We start from the raw sequence: 19,491 nt of genomic DNA on the forward strand, positions 1-19,491 counted from the left end.
TCCATCAGAGAATACACATCAAATAAGCTGCTCAGTCTCTCTTGGAAGTCGCTTAAGGTGAAGGTATACGACTCCCCTGAATATTGCGGTAGCCACATCACTCCCAGTATGTAAGGCATGAAGAGCGGCATTACTGATGCTGCGATGGTAGCAGCCGCTGGGTCCCCCTTTTGATTGGACATTTTCTTCCCCCCTTGGTGAACCTCAGCTAGGTTCCACGTCTCACTTGGGGAATCGAGGGTTAACTCGCAGCAGCTTTGGTGGCAGTTTACGCTTTGCACCTTTTCCTCCCGCACCGCGCAGTTAATGACAGCCGCCGCTAGAGTTACACAGTACCCGTTGTGTGGGCCCGTGATTCTGTTCGTGACTCCAAGTTGTAGCACCCACGGAGCAGAGGGGTGGTGGTTTAGGTTCACGGTACCTGTTACTCGTCATCGGGTCGGTGCGGAGGTCTGGGCCACGGTGGGCTGCCTGGTTTCGTGCCCCGAGGTGTTCACAATAAATGGGGATGGGTGGATGTTGGAGTTGTTGTTTTGTGATGCCACCTACGGTATGCGGTCAGGGATTAGCCGCCACTGCGGTCGCTGTCCTCTGGGGTGGATGGTGATGTCGCAGCCGAGATGGTTCTGTCCCCCCCCAGGGAGGATGATGAGAGTGGTTGTATACATTGGGGTGCAGAACTGAGGGCGTCGACAGTAATTGGATGATACAGACTGGTTGTTTACCTTTACTGGTTGCTGGTTAATGTCCTGAATTACAGTGGTCCGGTCAGCCTGAAAGCACTGGGGAATCTCCCTTTGCCAGGTGTGATGTATGCTTTCCGCAATACGCTTGATGGGTGGGTCCCTTGTCTTGTTGGAAATCTGCCTGGTCCCCTATGGCAGGCAGCGTGAGCCAAATGTGGGGCCCACTTGTATTACCACGGCCCCAGGCTCTATTTACTGCTTCACCATGGGAATCTCTGTTTGGCCAGGGGATGTAAAATATCCTGTTCTCTGGGTTTTATTTCTGAGCCGTTAGTACCCATCAGTCAAGGACCCCGGTGTCCTGATCTCTGCGCTCGATCCTGGAAAGCTCAGAGGAAGCTCTCAGACAGTGTTCGGTCTCTTTCCTTGCCACTACTGTTCTAAAGTTTTTCCTTTTTCTTCCTGATCTAACCCCTCCCCAGCCCTGAATGTTCAGGAAAGCTCGCCCCAAACAGGACTTGAGCTCCCCTTCTGGCCTCAATTGGGAAGTGTGACATGTGATGTTACCTAACACAGAGAGTTCTCCCCTGCTTCCAGGCATAGCATTGCCCCCCTGGTGAGGAGAACAATGCCACTGTGGCTCCCATGACCACTGGGGTACCACAGTTGCATTTCCAAGAAAACTGCTTTCTTTCAAAGCCAAACTAGTATCAGGACAAGGCAAAATTTTCACTATCGTACATATTTTATCATCATGACAGTCAACTAATCAAGAACATACTTGTATAATTAGGATTTCCTCTTTTCTCCACAGACTCCTGATAACATCATTGTTAAAAAGGAAGTGATTCAACAAACCAGCAAAACTGGAATATTGTCTCTGACTCATACACTGACCGATTTTTTAAGGTGAGAAATAAAAAGATGGAGGTAGGAGGCCACATACACCAGGATACATCTGTTTACCATGAGGACAATGATAATGTTGAGGATGTTAATTATTATTTTACTGTTTTTCAACTTTACAGTTTGGGACTTTGGACCATTTCAGCAAAGTATGAAGACGCCTTGCTACAGAATTTCACCACACAATTTGAAGTGAAAGAATATGGTAAGAACAGGACGGTGAACAAACTGGAGCCTTTGTGCTATTGTACCGCCCCGCGGCCTCGGCTGCGACCGCCGAGTCACTCGGATCCGTGCTCGTACTGCGGGCGGTGGCTCGAGCCTCTCACTGACCCGGGGGTCACGTCGCTCTGCAAGGGGGAGGTTGGCGCTACGCGCGGGGGATGCGGGTATGCTGGTGTTGGGGTGGTTTTCGTGATGCCACCCATGGGTTGTGGTGATATGGAGCACCACCACTGCGGTGAAGATGGAGGGGCTCCCGGGAGAGATGGCAGGGCGCAGCTCGGTTGTTAGCCCCTCCGTGGGTAGGGGCGGTGTGTCCCGGGGCCCGGTAGCAGGGAGCCGCGGTGCGAGGCGCAGTGCTGCGGTGCGATGATGTTGTACTCACAATTAAGCCACTCAGAGTCTCTGGTAAACCAAAGAAGATGTCAGACGGGCGGCCCACAGCTGGCTGAAGCACTGGACGGTGTGACAGGGTCCCCCTTTCTCTTGCACCTAGACTTCAGTGGACCACGATGACTAAGCACGTATGGTCCGCTCCCCAGCGGGTATGTCGCGGGAGCTCCGTTGCCCGCAGGCGCTGGCCCTCGGATTTCTGGTCTCTGGCGGTGGCTGTTATCCAGTTAGGTTGGGCTGTTGCCTTCAATCGGGTCTTTGAATGGGAAAGGACCCCATGAGGTCCAGACCTCAATCAGTTAATTTGACTATGGTGGTAGCCTACGGCCTAGTCAGGGTCTGAGTACCCTTCCTGTTGCTCCGGTAAACCGTTGGCTCCCCGGTTTGGGTCCGGCGGGCTCCAACCCAGGTCCGGTCCCTACGGTTCCACCGGTCGTGTTCCCGGTCTCCTGCAGGCGGCCCCTGCCGTCTGCCTGCCTGACTGTATGGGGGTCCTAGGCTCCGACCTAGGCCCCTCGCAGCACTGTGTGTCACACTACTCTACTCCTCAACTCCTCCTCACAACTGCACTCTACTCGTCTACAACTCAAACTCTCACTGCTTTTCCTGCCTCAGGCCAGCAGACTCCTCGGTGGGCGTGTCTTTCCACCTGACTCTGCCCACCTGGTGTGCCTGTCTAACACTGAGGGAGGCAATCAGGTCTTGATTGACGGGTGTTACCTTCCTAGTGTGGGGAGGGGGTGTGTGGTGCAGTCATGCAGGGGCCCCACGTCCAAGGGGACCCCTGTGTTATGATCCGGAACCATGGAAGACCACCACAAATCATTGGCAAAAGGTGACAAGAGCATTGGCAACTAATCTGGCCGCCATCCCCTTACTAACCATCACAACTAGAAGTAGCCGAGGGGTGAACTAACATCCTGTGCACCACGAACCCAGCCGGAGAACTAACTATCCTAAAGGTAGGAAAGATGAATAACTATCTGCGTCAGAAAATTGACAAGAATAGCAAGCCTCCCACATTCAAAGACTGCGGTGATATAGGAAAAACACAATACACAGGTAGATGACAGGATTAGCAAAAGGTGAGGCCCCCGCTGACTAAAATAGGAAAGGATAGGAAAGGGGACTGATGGTGACCAGAGAAAAACCCTGCAAAATACCAACTTCCTGATAGTACAAAAAGGCCCTCAGATCGCTCGATCTGAACTCCGTCCTATACCAGGTGCCCTTGTCATACCAATGAACAGAAAACAAGAATTATAACAAATTCAACAAGCCACAAACACATGGACCCAAAGGAGCTATACTCCAAACAGAACTGCAGGGAGTTCCTCAACAATCCACTGAGGGGGAAAATCCCTGGAAGGAAATAAACTGAAACCAACCACAACAAATGACAAACCCGGATAAGCAAAAGAACCAGACAATAAATAAAGAGCAAGCACTTATCTGGAGTAGATGTGGTGTAAACCAGGATTAAGCAGGCTGGAGATACAAAGAACAACTGACATCCGGCAACAGCCTGCAATCAGACCAGGACTTAAATAAGCAGAGAGTTAGCAAAGGAAACACCCACTGCACAACACACCTGGTCCAAGTCCAAACCATTCCTGGCCACCAGAGGGAGCCTCCCAGCAGCCAAAACATAACTAACATTCACAACACCCCTGCCCCCGGAGGATGGTCCCCGGTTTTGGTAGTGACCGGACCCCAGCCGACTCTGCTGTGGGTCCTTCCTCTAACCAGTCTCTCCGGAGACTGGCAACACGGGAAGGGCATGGAGGGGACAGGAAGGGACAATATTTACAAACCCAACAGTTTATGGTTTGGCCTGCAAGTTCTCGGCCGTGTCCATGAGCAGTCACTCATGCAGAACAGGGAGGGGACAAGGTGACAAACATGACAGAGCAGGTCCCAACGGGAACAGGGCTCTACATAGCCAACGGGCTACCACAAACACTTGAAGGTCCCAACGGGGACTGTCTGTTGGGTCCCAAGGGCTATCCACAACACTTGACTCCGGGACAGCTTCCTCCTGCAGCTTTCCCACAGTCCACCACCAGGCATCACGAGCCCCCAATGCCACCCTCACTCAGGGGTGACACTGTCCTACAGAACTCCATTGTCAGCTGCCGGCGGTGCGGGTACGACTGCTCCTCCGATCGGACTCTTTAATCTTCAGGGCCAACTGGAACATCAACAGGGTCCCAACGGGGACCGACAGCAAGGTAACCGGGAACCGCTACCCTTTTAACTTTTCTTTCTTACGCAGCAATCTCGTGGCACAGCTGCCGTGGCTGCCGCTCCGGGTCAGCGGGTGTTGGGGACGGGCCCAGCCGGAGTCCCTCCGTGCCAGCTACGACCGGCACCTTCAGTAGTGAGGGGCTCCGCTGTGACGAGGCTTGCTCTGCCACTTGGCAGCTACATCCCCACGGTACCTCAGCCGAGGCTGGGTGTCTGGGAGCGGTCAGCGTGACTTGCGGTGCTGGCGTCTGATCAAGGATCACCTCCATTGCGGTCAGGATGGAAGCCATGACGGGTGCCAGGGCTGTGACAAAGGTAAGGCCGGGCCCTCTCCCACAGATGCTGCGGGCTCCGCTACCGGTGACAGGGTTAACGGGTCGGTCGGGGCGGTGACCGCGGGCGTGGGCAGTGAGGAAGGTGGCGTGGTGGATGGCAGCAGGCCAGGCCCCTCAGATGCAGCGGCCGTTCCCTTGGGGACATAGGGGCGTGGGTCGCTTACCCGCTCCTCTGGAACCACCTCCACTTTGGATGCCCGAACGATCGCGACCAGGCCCTTCTCCGACGTCCACTCCGCCATCATGGAGTGGACCATGGCCTGGAGCTCCTGGCATGTCTTGCTGCTGGGTCCAGGAACATGTTGCGGCAGAGTCCTGGCGTCCCTGCACTTCTGCAGCGCTAATTACATGCCGTCATTAAGCACCGCCGCTCCTGCGGCCAGCGCTCCTCCGCCATCCCCGTCGGGCACGGACATCTTTTTCCCGTCCCCCCTTGGTTCTTTCTACCACTCCTTCTTTTGGGGATGGGTTTCTCCTTTTCACGCCTCCCCTGCTCGGGGAAGACGACTCGAGCAGGAACATTTCGCGCCAAAGATGGCGGATCTTCAAATTTTTCAGTGAGACGCCGCTGACAGGAACCACAAGGCGCACTTCTACGGGTGAGTAGACTGGATCGATCCTGTTCGTGACGCCAGAAGAGTCGATGTGTACTGCCCCACCGGCCTCGGCTGTGACCGCCGAGCCACTCAGATCCGTGCTCGTACTGCGGGCGGTGGCTCGAGCCTCTCACGGACCCGGGGGTCACGTCGCTCTGCAAGGGGGAGGTTGGCGCTACGCGCGGGGGATGCGGGTATGCTGGTGTTGGGGTGGTTTTCGTGACGCCACCCACGGGTTGTGGTGATATGGAACACCACTGCTGCGGTGAAGATGGAGGGGCTCCCGGGAGAGATGGCAGGGAGCAGCTCGGTTGTTAACCTCTCCCTGGGTAGGAGCGGTGTGTCGCGGTGCGGGGCGCAGTGCTGCGGTGCGGTGCGATGATGTTGTACTCACAATTAAGAGTCTCTGGTAAACCAAACAAGATGTCGAACAGGCGTCCCACAGCCGGCTGCAACACTGGACGGTGTGACAGGGTCCACGGTGCCTAAGTACGTATGGTCCGCTCCCCGGCGGGTATGTCGCGGGAGCTCCATTGCCCGCAGGCACTTGCCCTCGGATTTCTGGCCTCTGGTGGTGGCTGTTATCCAGTTAGGTTGGGCGGTTGCCTTCAATCGGGTCTTTGGTTGGGAAAGGACCCCGTGAGGTCCAGACCTCAATCAGTTAATTTGACTATGGTGGTGGCCTATGGTCTAGTCAGGGTCTGAGTACCCTTCCTGGTGCTCCGGTAAACTGTTGGCTCCCCGGTTCGGGTCCGGCGGGCTCCAACCCAGGTTCGGTCCCTACGGTTCCACCGGTCGTGTTCCCGGTCTCCTGCAGGCGGCCCCTGCCGTCTGCCTGCCTGACTGTATGGGGGTCTTAGGCTCCGACCTAGGCCCCTCGCAGCACTGTGTATCACACTACTCTACTCCTCAACTCCTCCTGACAACTGCACTCTACTCGACTACAACTCAAACTCTCACTACTTTTCCTGCCTGAGGCCAGCAGACTCCTCGGTGGGCGTGTCTTTCCGCCTGACTCCGCCCACCTGGTGTGCCTGACTAACACTGAGGGAGGCAATCAGGTCTTGATTAACGGGTGTAACCTTCCTAGTGTGGGGAGGGGGTGTGTGGTGTGTGTAATGACCTGTGACCCCTGGGTTCCAGGGCGTCACACTATCATTTTCCGCATTCTTTGGGTATGAGCACGGGGAGTTTTTCGAGAAGTTTTTGGAGCAGAAACTCTCAAAATCTTCATCCAAATCTCATAACTTTTCAAAAACATTGACTTTCTGTTCAGTTCCTGAATAGAAAACTCAGCAAAAAGACTAAGGCCCGCTTTACACGCTGCGATATCGTTACCAATTTCGCTAGCGAGCGTACCCGCCCCCATCGTTTGTGCGACACAGGCATATCGCTGCCCGTGGCGCATATCATCGCCCGGACCCATCACACTACTTACCTGTCTAGCGACATCGCTGTGACTGGCAAAGGGGGCGGTTCGTTTGGCGTCACAGCGACATCACTAAGAGGTCGCCCAATCAAAGCGGAGAGGCGGAGATGAGCGGGACGTAACATCCCGCTCACCTCCTTCCTTCCTCATTGTCTGCCGCCGCAGGTAAGGTGAGGTTCCTCGTTCCTGCGGTGTCACACGTAGCGATGTATGCTGCCGCAGGAACGACAAACTACATCATAGAAGCAGCAGCAACGATAATTGGGAAGAGGGGGTGATGTCACCGATGAACGATTTTGAACGCTTTTGCGACGATTCAAAATCGCTCATAGGTATTACACACAACGACATCGCTAAAGCGGCAAATTTCGTGACCCCAACGACATCGCTTTAGTGATATCGTAGCGTGTAAAGCCACCCTAAGTGTGTAGATCGCATGAGGCTACGTTCACTCAATGAGTATTTGATGAATTTTTGATCTTGCAGATTTTTTTGCAGCATTTTTGCACTTATTAAATTAGGTGTTTTATTTATTTTTATTGCATTTTTGATTCTGCATTTTTTGTCTCTCTTCGGTATGGTCATGTTTTCAATTAGGCTTCTTTTTTGATACTTCCTGGTATTTGGCTTTGAAAAAACATTATTGTTACAATCAGGTGCGGATTACAAGCGTTTTTCAGGGTGTTTCTGCAATGGAAAAGCATTAAAAATGCATATGTGCATATTTTGATGCAATTCTGTGGGAAAATCAGCACATACAAATTGGAATAACCATAAGAGAAATTGACATTTTGTGGATTAGTGGTCAGTTCACATAGCATAAAAAAGAAGCACAGTGGGCATGAGAGTTCTATAAATCATATCCACTTCTGTAACACACTCTGAAAATAGACAGCATCGAAAACTCACCAAAAACTGATTAGGGGAACTTAACCTAAGTATGTGTTTTGACATTCACATTTTGATGAGAGGGCGCCCTGAAAATAAGCTCATCACAGCATGCTCCTGTAGCACCCACGGGGCATGGGTTAAATTTCTCGTCGCCGGGCTCGATGTTGTCAGGTCTGGGAATGTCACAGGGTGGCCCTTTCTGCCCGGTTTCATGGCCCGAGGTGTACAATAAAGGAGGAGGTGGTAATATGATGGTGGAGGTTTGATTTTGTGACGCCACCTGCGGTACGCGGCCAGGGGATAGCCACCACTGCTGTCGCTGTCCTCCAGGATGGATGGTAGTAGCAGCCAAGGTGTTTTTGTTCCCCACAGGTGGAGCGGGCCCCAGGGAGAATGATGAAAGGAGCAGAATGGCGGGCGCCAAAGCGCGGGGTGGTGGCGCCGGGAATGACAGGTGGACACAGTCTCTGCGGGTTCCAGGTGTTGCCGCCAGGGGAGGTCATCACCACTTGAAGCCAGTTCAATGGTGGCAGGTTGCTGAGTCCCTTGCTTGGATTGCACCGCTTTGGTAAAAGTAGCAATACCTTTAATCAATTTGAGGATATGGAGCCGCAGTCTATTGATGGGGTCCTCAATCACCGCCTGTTCCTTGGCTCCCACGAGCACTGGTTTAGCTGGCATCATCCCTGGTTGCTGAAGCAGAGTACTGCAGGGATCCTGCTTATGCAATGCCCGGATGGCCCGGTTTTCTAATTCCGCGAAACTGAGGTCAGGGTTTTGCATGGATACAATGTGCATCTGGGTCCGGTGGGCATCGGACAGAAGCCCCTCAATGAACTGATCAGTCAGCAGACGGTTCTTATCTATCACCCCCTCCAGTTCCACTTGCCCAGCAGCTCTCATTGCCTCCTGTAAGTTTACAACATAGTCCCGAATACTGTCCTGCACCTTTTGCTTGCATCCATAAAGTCGCATGTTTATCTCGGCTGCTGTATGGGGTATCAAAGGTTTCCTTGAGTTTAGTCAAAATGTCCTTTGCTACTTTTTTATCAGTCTCCGGCCAGGACTTGACTTCTCGACGGGCTGCTGTGACGCCCTGGACCCAGGGGTCACAGGTAGTACCACCAACACTACATACACACACCCCTGTCCCTAGTGAGTTCACACCCGTCACCCCAGGTGGGAGACCTGATGCCTCCCTCAGGGCGAGTAGGGCACACCAGGTGGGCGGAGTCAGGCGGAGAGACCCGCCTAGCCGAGGAGACTACTGTCCTGAGGCAGGAAGTTCAGCAGAACAGTGTTTAGGAGTGAAAGTGAGAGGAGTAGAGCTGACAGGGACCCAGGTAGGAGCCTGGGATCCCTGTAACGTCAGGCAGGCAGACGGTGGTGGCCGCCTGCAGGAGACCGGTAACAACCAGCGAGATCGTGGGGACCGGAGAGGGTAGGAGCCCGCTGGCCCTGGACGCTACGTCAACCATTTACCGGAGCACCAGTAACCGGGTATTCAGACCCCGACCGAGCTCTGAATCTACTGAGTGAGGCGAATTAACGGATTGCGATCTGGACCTCATGGGGTCCTTTCCCACCCAAGTCCCGAAAGAAGGCAAAAGCCCAACCATTACCGGGTGAGCGTCACCGCCAAGGACCAGAGACCCGAAGGGCCAGCGCCTGCAGGCAAACGGAGGCTCCGTCCGGTCAAAGAATCGGGGAGTGGGCTATCACTGCCCAAGCGGGGGTAGCCACTACTGTAGCAAGGTGCAAGGGAAGAGGGGGCCACCATCACCCTCACAGGGGACACCGGCAGCCGTCTGCAGGACCCGAGCCTCACTGAACCTTTGGTTTACCAGTGTCTCTGAGTGCAAATGACTGTGAGTACCTCAGTGCCATCCAGGCACCGCACCGCACCACCGACCCTTGCACCGCGGGCCACATCACACCGCCAATCCCCTCAGCGAGCCCCGGGACACCCCGCCCCCTACCCACGGAGGGGTTAACAACTGAGCTGCGCCCTGCCATCTCTTCCGGGAGCCGCTCCATCTCTACCGCAACGGTGGTGTATCCTATCACCACAACCCGTGGGTGGCGTCACCACAACCCCCGTTCAACCACCCCCATCGCCTCATCCTTAATAGAGCGACGTGGCCCTCGGTCCGGAGGCGCTCGAGCCACCGACCAACCCGAGCCTGGACCCGAGCGGCTCGGCCAGCGGAGCAGCCGAGCCCTCAGGGAGGTACACTGCCCTGGTCAGTTGACCAACAAGGACGCTGGCTTTCTGGTCCTCTGTCATGGGGTACACCCAGAATAAACTGTAAAGTCTTTTCTTGAAGTAAGCCAGGGTATATGCCTCCCCAGAATTTTGGGGTAGCCACGTTACTCTTGGGAGGTATGGCATGATAAACAGCAGCACTGAAGCTGGGGTCAATGCTGCAGCTCCGGCACCAGGGACAGTTTGGTCTCTTTCGTCCCTGGACATGTTTTTGTAGGCACAGGGTTTTCTGCTGGTTTCCGGCAGCAGGGCTCTCTTTTCACTCGCTTTTCAGGCTCCGCCCACGAAGGCACGCCCCCTCGTTTCCCACTCTGCACCAGTAATGGTGACTGTCCTTTTTCAGGAATACGGTTTAACACAGTTCTGTAAGGCGCACAGTACCCGGTGATTGCAGCACGTTATCATGTTCATGACGCCAAGTTGTAGCATCCACGGGGCATGGGTTAAATTACTCGTCGCCGGGCTCAATGATGTTGGGTTTGGGGATGTCACGGGGTGGCCCTTTCTGCCTGGTTTCATGGCCCCGAGGTGTACAATAAAGGAGGGTGTGGTAATATGATGGTGGAGGTTTGATTTTGTGATGCCATTGCAGTATGCAGCCAAGGAATAGCCGCCGATTTGTCGCTGTCCTCTGGGGTGGATGGTAGTAGTAGCCAAGGTTTTTCTGCTCCCCACAGGTGGAGAAGGCCCCGGGGAGGATGATGAGGGGAGTAGTAATGGCGGGCGCCGATGCAAGGGGTGGCAGCGCCGGGAATGACAGGTGAACACAGTCTCTGCGGGTTCCAGGTGTTTTACTCACAGTTCTTTAAGTAACCTGGTTGCCACTTCCGAAGCACTGGCCACCGCTGTGATGGGTCCCAGCCGATCCTGAGCAATTCGAGGTCACCGCCGGTGTTCCCACTGTGAGCCCTTTCTGGATGGGGTACCTCCAATCCCGGTATATGTGGAATATGGAACGGGTCGTTGGTGTTTCCTGCAATCACTGCAGACCCTGGAATCCCATGTAGCTGTAGAGAACCCAGGCTGAGCTGGATGCTCCAAGCCACGGGTTCTATGGCGCTGCAAGAAGTGTGAGTAAAAGAAGATTGGACCGAGGTCCTAGGTGCGTCTCACCCCAAGCTGTGCTCGGGGCTAAGTAACTATGGGTGAAGATGCTCCTTCCCTTTTCCCCAAGTGGTGCCCGCCCCCCAGGTGGATGTCCCACTTACCGGGAAAGTCCCATGCTTCGTGATGGCCAACCCCTAGCTATCCCAAGCCACCCCCTAGTGGGAAGGCACCTAACTGTTTGTGGTGTGTGAATGTGTGAATCACCAGCGATTAACCTCTCCTTACCCGGGATGAGTACTACATCTTAAAGGAGATGAAGTACCCTGTGGAGACTGAAGCCTCAGGGGTGCCACACTCCATTGCTGAGACCTTAAACAAGATGTAATTTTCTGGTTAAACTCACAGCAAGTGTTCAGCTCCTCAACAGCCAATCCAAAAAGAAAATGAAGCATTACACGGATTAAAACTAATGAGCGCTCTAAAAAAGAGAGAGAAATGCACTTTGTGACTGCTCTTCTTGGTCATTGAGGGAAGACTCAAATAAAGTATTCAAATGTCTCACTGTACTAAGGAAGGCGCTGAAGCTACAAGCAGTGTAGCTTCAGAGTGCAGTTATCAAGCAATCCACCATAGGGCAGTAGAGTAAACCAGGTCAGCAGCAGGAAGTCTTGTCAAAAACACAGGGTTAATCAAATCAGGGTCAGGTGATAGCCGAGGCTTGGATGCCAGGAAGTCGCGTATGCAACAGAGGGGAATGACAGAGCCGAAGTTAGGAACGAGGATACAGGTCAGATGCCGGGAAGTCCAAGTAGAAACAGAGGAGGAGGACAAATAGGTCAGGAGCAGGATAAGACTGACAGGGAAGGATACACAGTAGACAGGATGTGGTTGTCAGCAACGGGGACAGACGGATGAACGGAGGAGCGTACAGGTCAGAACAAAGTAGCTGGGAGGCAGGACAGATCAGGTGACTCAACAGAGCCAGTAAAACATGCTTTAGAGCATAAACTATAACTGGCACTGACCTGTAGGTGCAGCACCAGGATATAGTGTCCTGGAAACCGGAGTGAGGCAGGGAGGAGTTAACCCCTGACATGACCAGGCCGGAGCTGGGTTAAATAATCAACCCACAGTGGCAAATACAGACCTGGATCAGGACATCAACTTTTTCAACTTAGCATACCTCCCAACTTTCGAAGGATAGAGAGGGACAAAGTTGCGGCTGGCGAAATGTGCCATGACAATTTTTGACCACACCCCTAGCCATACACCAACCCCACCCATTTGTCATTTTTTATTTTCTGGTAGTAGTAGATGTCAGAGGAGCAGTGGCAGTGAAGAACATTCAGGAGATGCCTGAGACTGCAGTGCATAGACCCAAAGCCAGTTTTATTCTTCCGTATCCAGGACAATTGGGTCTAGAGGTGAGAAGATCGATTCATGGGACTGGTATCCATCAACTGGATGAGAGGCTGGAAATCTTTTTTCTTCTGGCATCCCCGGGGCATTTTTTGATCAGCCAGGGCTGCTGTAACGTCATCTGTGCATCCTTCTCATCTCTAGTTGGGACCTGGGGATTTACTTTTGTTTATTCATTCATAGTTGTAGCAGCCAGAATGGTCTCATATTTATGTAAGCTTCACTATATAGCATCTTTGAGTCTGTAAGGTGTGTTCACACATTGCATAAATCTTGTGCTTTTTTGTTTTCTGTAGGTGTCCACACCAAACTACACACTAAAAATCTTCTTTGAATCTTGCATTTTCGCTGAATTTTTTATTTATTTTACCCACTTTTTGATGCATTTTTTGGTGCAGGTGGGAAGCCATATTTTTAATGTGTTTTTTATAGTACAGACATTTTTTAATTCTGTACTGTAAAAAGTAACTGCATTTTTACCTGCATTTTTTAGGTTCCACACAGACGCCATTAAACTACTAAACAAAAAAAATAATCAAAACCACAGTTGCATCTTTAGATGCAACTAGGACAGGGTCCTGATGAAATCGCATCCACTTTTCTTGGACAGTTAAATGCAACAGAATTCTTTTTAATTATTTTTTAGCAGTTTTAAAGGAACAAAAATTTGTTTTCTGCACCTCTAGAATATAGGGACATAGAAATACACTGCTATGTACAAAGTATAATGAAACAAAAACAAAGGGCATTTAAAATCTTAAAGGCTGAGAATACAGAAATAGCATTGCAGGAGTATAAAGATATCAATAGGAAATGTAAAAAAGAAATCAAACAAGCAAAATTAGCTACTGAAACAAAAATCGCCAATGACATTAAAATAAATCCCAAAATCTTTTATAAATACATTAATGCCAAAAGGAAAACAAAGGATAGTATTGGCCCCTTAAAATATAATAACAAGTTAGTTATAGAGGACAAACAAAAGACTGAGATATTAAATAAGCATTTCTCATCTGTATTCACCAAGGAACTGACTGTACCAGGGATCATTCAACAAGTGAAAAATGAAAGTCCACCACCCGATATAATTAATTTAACACAAGATGAAGTACGCCTACGTCTGAGTAAATTAAACATTGACAAATCCCCAGGGCCAGATGGCATTCATCCATGAATATTGAGGGAATTGAGCTCCATAATCGACAGACCGCTGTATCTCATCTTTTTAGACTCACTTGTAACAGGGTTGGTGCCTCAGGATTGGAGGATTGCTGATGTGGTACCGATATTTAAGAAAGGTAAGAGGGTAGATCCAGGCAACTACCGTCCAGTAAGCCTGACATCAGTAGTATGCAAAGTTTTTGAGGGCATTTTAAGGGATGACATGCAAAAATATATTGCAGAAAATAATATGATAACTGACAAACAGCATGGATTCATGAAAGATAAGTCGTGTCTAACCAACCTGTTGGGGTTCTATGAGGGGGTAAGTGCAAACCGGGATACTGGTAATGCAGCTGATGTGATTTATTTGGACTTTGCAAAGGCATTTGATACTGTACCACATAATAGCCTTATACTAAAGCTCCAGAAGCAAGGACTAGGGGACACAATATGGGTAAGGAATTGGCTAAAAGATAGAAAACAAAGAGTAGTCATAAATGGTACATTCTCTAAATGGGCTATAGTCAACAGTGGGGTGCCGCAGGGATCTGTGCTTGGACCGATTCTTTTTACTCTCTTTATTAATGACCTTGTGGATGGGATTGATAGTACAGTGTCAGTCTTTGCCGATGACACCAAACTATGTAGGATATTAAAAACTGACCTGGATAGTACAATATTACAAAAAGATCTGGATAAGATGTCAGAATGGGCAGATACTTGGCAAATGAGATTTAATGTTGATAAATGTGAAGTAATGCACCTAGGACGGAGTAATCCTATAGCTGCGTATACATTAAATGGAAGTAAACTCGGGACTACAGAACAGGAGAAGGACTTGGGTATTCTCATTACAAATAAGCTGAGCAGCAGCACTCAATGTCAGGCAGCAGCTGCTAAAGCAAACAAGATTCTAGGGTGTATAAAAAGAGAGATTAGATCCCGTGATCCCAACGTATTGTTACCCCTCTATAAATCACTTGTAAGGCCACATCTGGAATACGGGAACCAGTTTTGGGCTCCACATTTTAAAAAGGACATTCAGAAGTTAGAGTCAGTTCAAAGGCGGGCAACTAGACTATTACAAGGAATGGAAGGCCTCCCATATGATGACAGGTTGAAAAAGTTAGATATGTTTAGCTTAGAAAAAAGACGTCTCAGAGGAGATCTCATTTACAGTTAGGTTCAGAAATATTTGGACAGTGACACAATTTTCGCGAGTTGGGCTCTGCATGCCACCACATTGGATTTGAAATGAAATCTCTACAACAGAATTCAAGTGCAGATTGTAACGTTTAATTTGAAGGTTTGAACAAAAATATCTGATAGAAATTGTAGGAATTGTACACATTTCTTTACAAACACTCCACATTTTAGGAGGTCAAAAGTAATTGGACAAATAAACCAAACCCAAACAAAATATTTTTATTTTCAATATTTTGTTGCGAATCCTTTGGAAGCAATCACTGCCTTAAGTCTGGAACACATGGACATCACCAAACGCTGGGTTTCCTCCTTCTTAATGCTTTTCCAGGCCTTTACAGCCGCAGCCTTCAGGTCTTGCTTGTTTGTGGGTCTTTCCGTCTTAAGTCTGGATTTGACCAAGTGAAATGCATGCTCAATTGGGTTAAGATCTGGTGATTGACTTGGCCATTACAGAATGTTCCACTTTTTTGCACTCATCAACTCCTGGGTAGCTTTGGCTGTATGCTTGGGGTCATTGTCCATCTGTACTATGAAGTGCCGTCCGATCAACTTTGCGGCATTTGGCTGAATCTGGGCTGAAAGTATATCCCGGTACACTTCAGAATTCATCCGGCTACTCTTGTCTGCTGTTATGTCATCAATAAACACAAGTGACCCAGTGCCATTGAAAGCCATGCATGCCCATGCCATCACGTTGCCTCCACCATGTTTTACAGAGGATGTGGTGTGCCTTGGATCATGTGCCGTTCCCTTTCTTCTCCAAACTTTTTTATTCCCATCATTCTGGTACAGGTTGATCTTTGTCTCATCTGTCCATAGAATACTTTTCCAGAACTGAGCTGGCTTCATGAGGTGTTTTTCAGCAAATTTAACTGTGGCCTGTCTATTTTTGGAATTGATGAATGGTTTGCATCTAGATGTGAACCCTTTGTATTTACTTTCATGGAGTCTTCTCTTTACTGTTGACTTAGAGACAGATACACCTACTTCACTGAGAGTGTTCTGGACTTCAGTTGATGTTGTGAACGGGTTCTTCTTCGCCAAAGAAAGAATGCGGCGATCATCCACCACTGTTGTCATCCGTGGACGCCCAGGCCTTTTTGAGTTCCCAAGCTCACCAGTCAATTCCTTTTTTCTCAGAATGTACCTGACTGTTGATTTTGCTACTCCAAGCATGTCTGCTATCTCTTTGATGGATTTTTTATTTTTTTTCAGCCTCAGGATGTTCTGCTTCACCTCAATTGAGAGTTCCTTAGACCGCATGTTGTCTGGTCACAGCAACAGCTTCCAAATGCAAAACCACACACCTGTAATCAACCCCAGACCTTTTAACTACTTCATTGATTACAGGTTAGACGCCTTCAGAGTTAATTGCAGTCCTTAGAGTCCCTTGTCCAATTACTTTTGGTCCCTTGAAAAAGAGGAGGCTATGCATTACAGAGCTATGATTCCTAAACCCTTTCTCCGATTTGGATGTGAAAACTCTCATATTGCAGCTGGGAGTGTGCACTTTCAGCCCATATTATATATATAATTGTATTTCTGAACATGTTTTTGTAAACAGCTAAAATAACAAAACTTGTGTCACTGTCCAAATATTTCTGGACCTAACTGTATATGTATAAATACATGTGTGGTCAATATAAAGGACTGGCACATGACTTATTTCTTCCAAAGACAGTACTAAGGACCAGGGGGCACTCACTGCGAGTGGAAGAAAAGCGATTCCGGCAGCTAAATAGGAAAGGGTTCTTTACAGTTAGAGCAGTCAGACTGTGGAATGCCGACCACAAGAGGTAGTAATGGCAGATACTATAACAGCTTTTAAAAAAGGGCTGGATGATTTCCTCAGTACACAAAACATTGTTGGTTATAAATGACTTAGTGACAAAATGTAGAACTGGTGGAGGAAGGGGGAACTAGATGGACCTAGGTCTTTTTTCAACCTAAGTAACTATGTAACTATATGTACAAATGTATCACTATGTTCCAGTATAATCTGCTTCTGGGTTCACTGTCTGCAATGTAGCTTCAAGATTACAAAATTCTCCTATCTTCACCATTGTGGTTCATAGCTCAATCTGCTCCCTGCAGACAAAGGTTTATGCTAATGAAGATTCTATTACAAGAGTGTTGTTGATTAATTTACATGCGAGTAGCTAGTTGCCAGCCTGGCCACTCGAGGAGAGGAGGAGCCAATGCAGAGAGTGAGGAAGTCAGGACAAAACCCTGACGTGTTGGGAAAGTGGGACTGAGCACTCAAATTGGGAAAGTCCTGCTGAATCTGTACCGCCCCAGCAGTGGTCGAACCGCTCGGATCCGGGTGTCGCTACTCATGGCTCGAGGGTCTCCAGACCCGGGGGCTGAGGGTCACTCTAAAATGTTATAGGGGGGTTATTTACAGGGGATTAGATAGTTAGTGATGCAGCCCGTGGTGTGCAGTAATAGGGAGTACCGCCGCTGCCGTTGGGAGTACCCAGGGTGATGGAGTGAGGCAGCCAGATGACGTTACTCTCCACGGGTAGGGGAAGGCCCCGGGACTCTGGATGGTGGGATGGATTGCAGGGGGAGCGCAGGCTCGCTGGTAGCAGGGTCTGATCAGGTACTCACTCAGAAGGAAAGCAGACGCTGACAACGTGGTAAACCAAGTCTTTGGGTGCCGCTACCCTCTTGGGGGAGCTCGTCCGGGTTCTGTCCCCTGCAGTACTGCCTGATGGTCTGGAGCCTGCCTCCGTGCACAGATTTTAGTAGTGTCCAAGTGGCCGTAAGCTTGAAGCTGTCTGGGCCCTGCTCCCTACCTTTTTGAGTGAAGGAGCTGTGTTCTCAGGAGCTCACGCTTGGGATTTCAGTGGGCTGCTTTGGTTGGAAAGCCCTATCCCCCTCGTTGCGCTAGTGCCCCCAATCTCTGAGCTTCATGGGGAAAGTCGATAAGGACCCTATCCTCCGCAGGTTAATTGCCGGGTTGCTTGAAGCCTCTCCCCGACCTAGGGTCCAGTACCCTGACGTGCTTTCAGTCTCAGACCGGCTATTGGACTGCAGCTACCGACCGTCCTCCTAGACTAAGCCAGGCACCCAGTCCCAATATCCCACGAATGGGTCTCCGACTCCTCCGTGTCCAGATCACTGTCTGCAACCCAATCTTCTCCTCACCGGGAGCCACATGCTCCCCCTAGCTCCTCACTGTTCAAGGGCTACAACTCGACTGACTTGTTACCTCCCTTCTTGACCCCTAGGTGGGCGTCCCTATTCCAGCTTATCAGCCCACTGGTGTGCCTGACAGGGTGTGATGTGAGGTGTGATTGGGATTATTGGATGCTGATGGAGGCAGTTCTGCAAGTTGGGAACCAAGAACCATGGGGGCTTGAGTCCTACACTAGGAGATAAAGAGCGTGCAGTACCCTGTGACGACCTGACTAGTCCAGGGGCGTCAGAAATCCAGGATGGATGGGAGCTATGACTTAAGGCCCCGTCACACACCGAGATAAATCTTTGGCAGATCTGTGGTTGCAGGGAAATCATGGACATATTGTTCCATTTGAACCCAGCCACAAACCTGCCACTGATTGTCCACAATTTCACTGCAACCACAGATCTGTCGCAGATTTATCTCTGTGTGTGACAGGGCCTTTAGAATGACCTAATAATGAACTTTAAAAAAAAATAGGTTTTTAATACTGACAACCCCATTTAGGCCATAGATTGCAGAAAATGGATTAGTTCAGTTATAGTATTTAAAAATAGGTGGTTATGTACCTTATTGATTGATTCAGTTCTGAATGATATGTCTTATATTTTCGGTATTCACAGAGACACTATTGCACTGAACAGTACTCCAAGTGGTTTGACCTCATATAATAAGATCAACTACTTTTTGTAATGCCTGCCTGGAACCACAGACTCAGACAGACAGGCTAGAGGAAAGCCACTCACAAAGCAGGACCCCGAGAACCCCAAAAAGCCTTTTAACCCTATACAGGGATTTGGAATTACTGCACGGCCCTGGAGATTGCTACCAGTGGAAGGCTGCAATCTAGAGGAGACTAGTAGTCAGGCAGGAGATGCAGAACAGAGACAAAATCGGCAGACAAGAGTGTAGTCAGGAAACCAGGCAGAGGTCAAATCCAGATCTGGCAGTGAGGTACAAAAATGGCAGGCAGAAGGGTTGTCAGAGAACAAGCCAAGGTCAAAACACAGGGATCACTATACAGGACAGAGCAGGAAACAGAAAACAGGAATACAGAACTATCTCTGGCAGTGGTCAGCAGACAGGCGGGGGAATTAGAAGGATGTGGTGTCTTCCCATTGGCTGTAGCTAAATGGCGGTAACTTCAGCTGAAAGATACACGCTGCCTACAGTCAGCCAGTGGTACTGCAGGTCCCAGGGAAACCCAGCTTAGTAGATGAGCGGAGCCTTCACCCACCAGAGCCACTGTCATTGACTCCTCACCTATCATCAGCACAGTCCACGGCAGGAACACGGCGACGCCTGGTGATCGAAGCAGAAGTCGCAGGAGCGGACTCCTGGAGGGGACGGGACACTTTTATAGTGACTGACAATTGTAATATAATGTTCTCTTTCACATTTATTTCAGTTCTCCCGAGCTTTGAAATCAAATTGACAACATCTCAGAAATGTTTCTACTTTAACGATGAAAAACTGGAGGTGAATATAGAGGCCAAGTGA

At 50.0% G+C, this 19,491-nt stretch overlaps 1 protein-coding gene across 1 annotated transcript in view; it reads left to right on the forward strand.

Moving 5' to 3' along the window:
• Positions 1-19,491, forward strand: part of LOC142302077 (complement C3-like) — a 339,126-nt gene that overhangs the window by 95,025 nt on the left and 224,610 nt on the right. Inside the window, exons 5-7 of the mRNA XM_075343156.1 lie at positions 1,501-1,595; positions 1,715-1,797; positions 19,400-19,487. Coding sequence (XP_075199271.1) covers positions 1,501-1,595; positions 1,715-1,797; positions 19,400-19,487 — 266 coding nt within the window. The remainder of the gene's footprint in view (positions 1-1,500; positions 1,596-1,714; positions 1,798-19,399; positions 19,488-19,491) is intronic.

This window comes from Anomaloglossus baeobatrachus, chromosome 4 (genome assembly GCF_048569485.1).
Source record: "Anomaloglossus baeobatrachus isolate aAnoBae1 chromosome 4, aAnoBae1.hap1, whole genome shotgun sequence".
In the NCBI taxonomy this organism is placed as follows: Eukaryota; Metazoa; Chordata; class Amphibia; order Anura; family Aromobatidae; genus Anomaloglossus; species Anomaloglossus baeobatrachus.